Genomic DNA, 5,386 nt, shown 5'->3' with positions numbered 1-5,386 from the left:
TATCTATAGATGAGAGTTACAGATCTTAAATTAGAACAACCACAGTTCCTGCCTGCAAGGGCTTTCAGGATGGCTTGAGGTGGCAAGACTGGTATATGGAAACAACCTCAGAGGAATTACAGAGAGCATTTAACCAAGGGTAATGTAGTGCCAACTCTGTACATTATTGGTTCTTTTTTTGAGACAGAGTCTCCCTCTGTTGCCTAGGCTGGAGTGCAGTGGTGTGATCTTGGCTCACTGCAACCTCTGCCTTCCGGGCTCAAGTGATTCTCGTGTCTCAGCCTCCCGAGTAGCTGGAACTACAAGTGTGGACCACTATGCTTGGCTAATTTTTGTATTTTTAGTAGAGATGGGGTTTCACCATGTTGGCCAGGCTGGTCTCGAATTCCTGGCCTCAGGTGATCTGCCCACTTTGGCCTTCCGGAGTGCTGGGATTACAGGCGTGAGCCACCGCACCCGGCGTACATTATTGTCAAGTGAAATAAGTAGATGATAACAGTGGTGTGGTGGAATATAAGAGGATAACATGAGTTGTAGGTGGATTGGAGAGAGGAATGAACAAGGAATGGTGGTAACAAGGGATGGTCCTCTTTTTCTAGGTAGAGAGAACACAGACAAAGATGGATGGGTACAGAGTTGTGTGTAAGAGGGAATACCTTTTCTTTTTTTCTTTCTTTCCTTTCTCCCTTCCTTTTTCTTTTCTTTTTTTGAGACAGGGTGTTGCTCTGTTGCCCAGGCTGGAGTGTAGTGGCGTGATCATGGTTCAGTGCAGCCTTGACCTCCTGGGCTCAAGTGATCCTCCTGCCTCAGCCTCTGAGTAGTTTGGACTACAGGCGTATGTCACCACCCCCGGCTACATTTTTTTTTTTTTGAAGAGATGAGGTCTTGATGTTTTGCCTGGGCTGTTCTCAAACTCCTGGGCTCAAGCAGTACTCTCACATTGGCTCAAAGTGCTGGGATTACAGGTGTGAGCCACCATGGCTGGCCATGGAATATCTTTTCTGGGGAAGAAATAATAAGATTAGTTATATAAAATACTGTAATCATAAAGTAACATACAAATACTAAAACATTAGAACTTAATTGTTATTTTTTGGCTTCATTTATAAGGAACCTAACTCAAATTGGCTTAAACAATTAATAAATGTTTATTGTTATATTGTTCTAATGTGGCTGGAAATCCAGAAGTCATGCAGATTGTCAGGATTGGTTGATACAGTGGCTTAATGTTATCACAAAGGACCAAGTTTCTTGCCAACTCTCTATTCCCTTTGATGTTGGTGGCATCTTCAGGCTTGCTACAAAGGTGACTGTAGCAGTTTTGAGGTGTCACTGTCTGAGGAAAAGGGACTTTTTCCTTCATCATTTTTAGGATTGAAGAACCTTTTCTCACAGTTCTCTTTTGGAGGCTGTCCAGGGGACTTTTACTCATATCTCATGGCCATTCCTAACCAATCATTGGCAAAGAGAATGGGTTAAAACTAATCAGAATAGAGTGGATATTGGAGAGTCAACATGACTATTCCAAGAGTGATTTGAAATGTGTTGGTGTTTTTTTTTTTTTAAATCACTTTCCATTTTGAGACGAGGTCTCGCTCTGTTGCCCAGGCTGGACTACAATGGCATGATCATGACTCATTGCAGCCTTGACCTCCCAGGCTTAAGCAGTCCTCTCAGCCTCTGGAGTAGCTGGGACTGTAGGCACATGCTACCACACTTGGATAATTAAAAAATTGTTTTGTAGAGATAGGGTCTCACTATGTTGCCTAGGCTGGTCTCCAACTCCTGAGCTCAAGTGATCCTCCCACCTCACCCTCCCAAAGTGCTGGGATTACAGGAGTGAGCTACTGCACCAGGCCTTTTTCTTTAAATCTTTTTTTGTTTTATGTTGTGTGTAGGTGTTTTCAGTCAGCCTTTTAGACATCCACTATTTTTTGGGGGGAAATTTAAGAAAATTTATTTCTCTTCCTAAGATTTTTGTGCAGTGGCTCATGCCTGTAATGCCAGCACTGGAGTCCAGGAGTTCGAGACCAGCCTGGGCAAACATAGGGAGACGCCGTATCTACCAAAAAAAAAAAAAAAAAGATGGGAAAAAAAAAATAGCTGGGCATAGTGGCATATGCCTGTAGTGCCAGCTACTCAAGAGGCTGAGGTAGGATTGCATGAGCCTGGGAGTCTGCAGTGAGTTGTGATTGCACCACTGCACTCCAGCCTGGGTGACAGAGCAAGACCCTGTCAAAAGAAGAAAAGTAAAAGTTGGTGCCTAGGAAGAAAGATGTCTGATTTTAGATAAGAATATACAACAGGTTGACTGATTTAAGTGCCGTAAACCCTGTGAACTCTTGACTTTTGCACTAAGCAATGAAAGAAAATGGAAGCTGGAATTTATATTTCCCCCAAATGCATGGTTTTAAAAATGAGCATTTTCCACTTTTCACCTAATCCATTAGAAAAATGTATTTCATATAATCTTGCTTATTTGGTTGCCTAATTAAATCTGACACTTGAGTCTTAAAAATTTGGAGCAGTCGTAAGATTATTGTAGTGTGTCTGAATTTAATATTTAAGTATACGCTGCAAAGGGCTTTGCCTTATTTGGTGTTTTTCATTCTGCTAATTTAGATTTCAGAAGCCTCAGATTGGGGCTCTAGTTCGCCATCTATTGGTCCAATACCCTTCTGCTGTATTTTGTGGAATTACTATTTATGTGTGTTTATGTGTGTACATTTAAAAAGCCAATTAAAGTTTTCCCCCAGGGTTGTAAGTTAAAAATCCAAGACTAAAGACCTCTTTTGGATGTGTATACAAATGTGTTTACATATATTAATTTATTCTTTGTATAATTTGACCCTATGACTCTAAACTGCCTGCTTTTGATATTTGGGAACCATGACTGTGCTTGAGAGTGTGATTTTAAGAGTCCAAATGGAAACTCGCAGAAACCTAGGTGCAGATGTTGCAGGGGCAGGTGAGTTAGTGTAACTTTGTGGAAAGACTAAAACCGTTCTGTAACGACTGAGGGTGTTTTTTGATAAGCAGAAGTGATGTATAATGCCGGATATTGGTTCTGGTAAGCCACAAAAGTCTTCCTTTTTGGTAGTAGAGCATACATACCCTGCTTATCTGCCGAATTTGATGATTTAATGATTTGAACGATTTTTTTTCTTCAATCATTTAAACTAGTTTTGATGAATCCTAGATTAATCTAGTCTTTTAAATCTGAAGATACTGCACTCACCTTTTGGCAACTTTTTCTTTAAAGGGTGGTAGAATTACACTTTGTATTACATTATGTTTCTGAATTCTTTAAGTCTAGGAAAGGTTCCATTATTTTAAGGCCCTATTTTGGGGACAATATAAAGTTCTGTACTGATAAACTGGTCATGAGAAATGATAAGGTGCCACCACTTTAAATCAACTCCGGTAACGAGGTAGGAAGTTAGCTTTTTGTTATGAGATTTGTGTTTCTCTCTGGAGTTCTTTGTTAAACTTTTAGCATGGCAGTGAACTTCCTTTTGGTGGCGGCAGGAAGCATAAATACTCATTGTGTAATGCCATTTGCCTGTTTTGGCGGATCTGCCAAGCCATGACACCCAAAACAAGACGCTTGTTTCTTCACGAAAACTACAGTTCCCAGCGGGCCCGGCGCCGGCGGGGCCATCACTTCCCCTCTGGCTCCCGGCTGCCCCTTCCCGGGCTGGCCCGGCGCGGGCCCTGGCTTGGGCCTGCGCAGTGACTACGTGCGCCCCCCTCCAAGCCCGCTCCACCCCGCCCAACTCTGGTGGCTGCGGAGCGCGGTGCTGGGGCTAGTGCCCAGCCGTGCTGCAGTGTACGGAGGCTGGCTGCTAGGGACAAAGGGCGGGCGGCGGAAGCCGCTTCACTGGTCAGGGAGCTTTCTGCAGGGTTAGCCCTTGGAATAAATAGTGTGGCGCCGACGGCCTTAGCCTCTTTACTACATAGTGCAAACAGTTCCTCGCTCACGTCCTCTCGCTCCGCGGCGCCGGCCCGCCCTGCCCCTCAACCGGCGAGCCGCACCGCCGGCCCCAGCACGGAGGGAATGTGACGGCGTCAGTGCCTCAGGTTAGACTCACCTCGGCCGCAGCGAGGGATGGCTCCCCCCTGCCGCAGTGCTGCGTGCCGTCGCCGCACGTCCGGGGCAGCTGGGGCCGGGCCCCGCGGCCTCCGCAGATGGAGGTACAAAAACATCGGCCACGGCGAGGAGCCATGACTGAGGCGGCGGCGGCCGCGCCTCCTGGCGGCCCGCGGGGGCGGCGCCGCGGGCGCCCCCTGGCGGCGCGCCGGGGTGGAGCGGCCCTTCGCCGCCGCAGCCGCAGCCGGCGGAGGCGCTGCTGTCCCTCCTCCCCGTGTCCCCGGCGCTCGCCCGCTCGCTCGCTCGCTCCATTCTCCCTCCGCTTCAGATTAAAGGGGGGGAGGGAAAAGGAGCTCGGCCGCCATTTTCCCAGTGCCGCCGCCACCGCCGCCACCGCTCGCCGAGCCGGCGGGAGAACCGAGCACCGTAGCGAAGCCGACTCGTCTCGCCGCGGCGGCGCGTGGGGCGGCTGAAGCGCGCTCCCCGGCTGGAAAGAGGCGGCCGGGGGTGGCGGCCTGGGTGCGGGTTCGGGCTGCAGACGGCGGTGCTTGTTTGTGCGGGGCGGGGGGGCGGCTTCACCCTCTGCCCCCGCCCGCCCGCCCTCCCGGCCGGGCTGCGGTCCCCGGCCGTGCTCGGGCCCTGTCGGTGCGGAGGAAGGCCGAGAAAGGGCCCGAAAGAGAAGAAAAAGCAGCCGCTCCCCGCCGCCGCCGCCTTCCCCTCCCCCTCCGCCTCGCCCCCCCGCCCGGAAAGTCAGGGCGGCTCCGGGCGCCGGGGGGAGGAGAGCGGCGGGCCCGGGCCGGAGCCGCCGCCGCGCGCCCCCGCCCGCCGCTGGCCCTCGGCGCCCAGGCCGGGGGGCTGTTTGCAAACTGCGCCCATTTTGTGGGGCTGAATCCGCCCGGGCTACGCTCCTCCATCACGTGGTAGGTGCTGCTGCTGCTCCTCTCCTCCTCCTCCTGCTGCCCTTTCTCCTTCTCCTCGCTCTCCCTGTGGCTCCCATTTCTCTCTCTCTTTGTTAGTTGTAACTAGAAAGGCAGGGCAGGGTAGAAAAAAACCCCAGAACTTTAAATGGCCTCTCCGGGCTTCCCCGCTGCGGGTCCGGGCTGGGAGTCGCCCCAAGGGCGGGGGTGTGCGGGGGCCCTTCCCCAGCAGCTGCCGCCTCGTTCGCCAGCTTTTCCTTTGGCGTTCTATTTAAAAAGGCGGCCTGGAGAACATGATTTATTCCCGTAAAAGAACCCCCCAAACAAACTCTGGCTCTCGCTTTGAACTTCTCTTGACTGCAAAAGGCCTCCCTCTGCT

General features: G+C 50.5%; 1 protein-coding gene across 1 annotated transcript; it reads right to left on the bottom strand.

Annotated features, from left to right (window-relative positions):
• Window positions 1-340: 340 nt before the first annotated feature.
• On the bottom strand, window positions 341-5,000 carry LOC111529271 (translation initiation factor IF-2-like; the record flags this gene model as incomplete). The annotated part of the gene is made up of 2 exons (XM_026448076.2): window positions 341-1,001; window positions 4,092-5,000. Coding segments are annotated over 2 exons (951 nt in total), but the record flags the coding sequence as incomplete, so codon positions are not given.
• Window positions 5,001-5,386: the final 386 nt, after the last annotated feature.

This window comes from Piliocolobus tephrosceles, chromosome 16, assembly GCF_002776525.5.
Source record: "Piliocolobus tephrosceles isolate RC106 chromosome 16, ASM277652v3, whole genome shotgun sequence".
Classification (NCBI taxonomy): domain Eukaryota; kingdom Metazoa; phylum Chordata; class Mammalia; order Primates; family Cercopithecidae; genus Piliocolobus; species Piliocolobus tephrosceles.
Note: the sequence above shows the minus strand (reverse complement) of the source record. Positions and strands in the feature narration are given on the sequence as shown.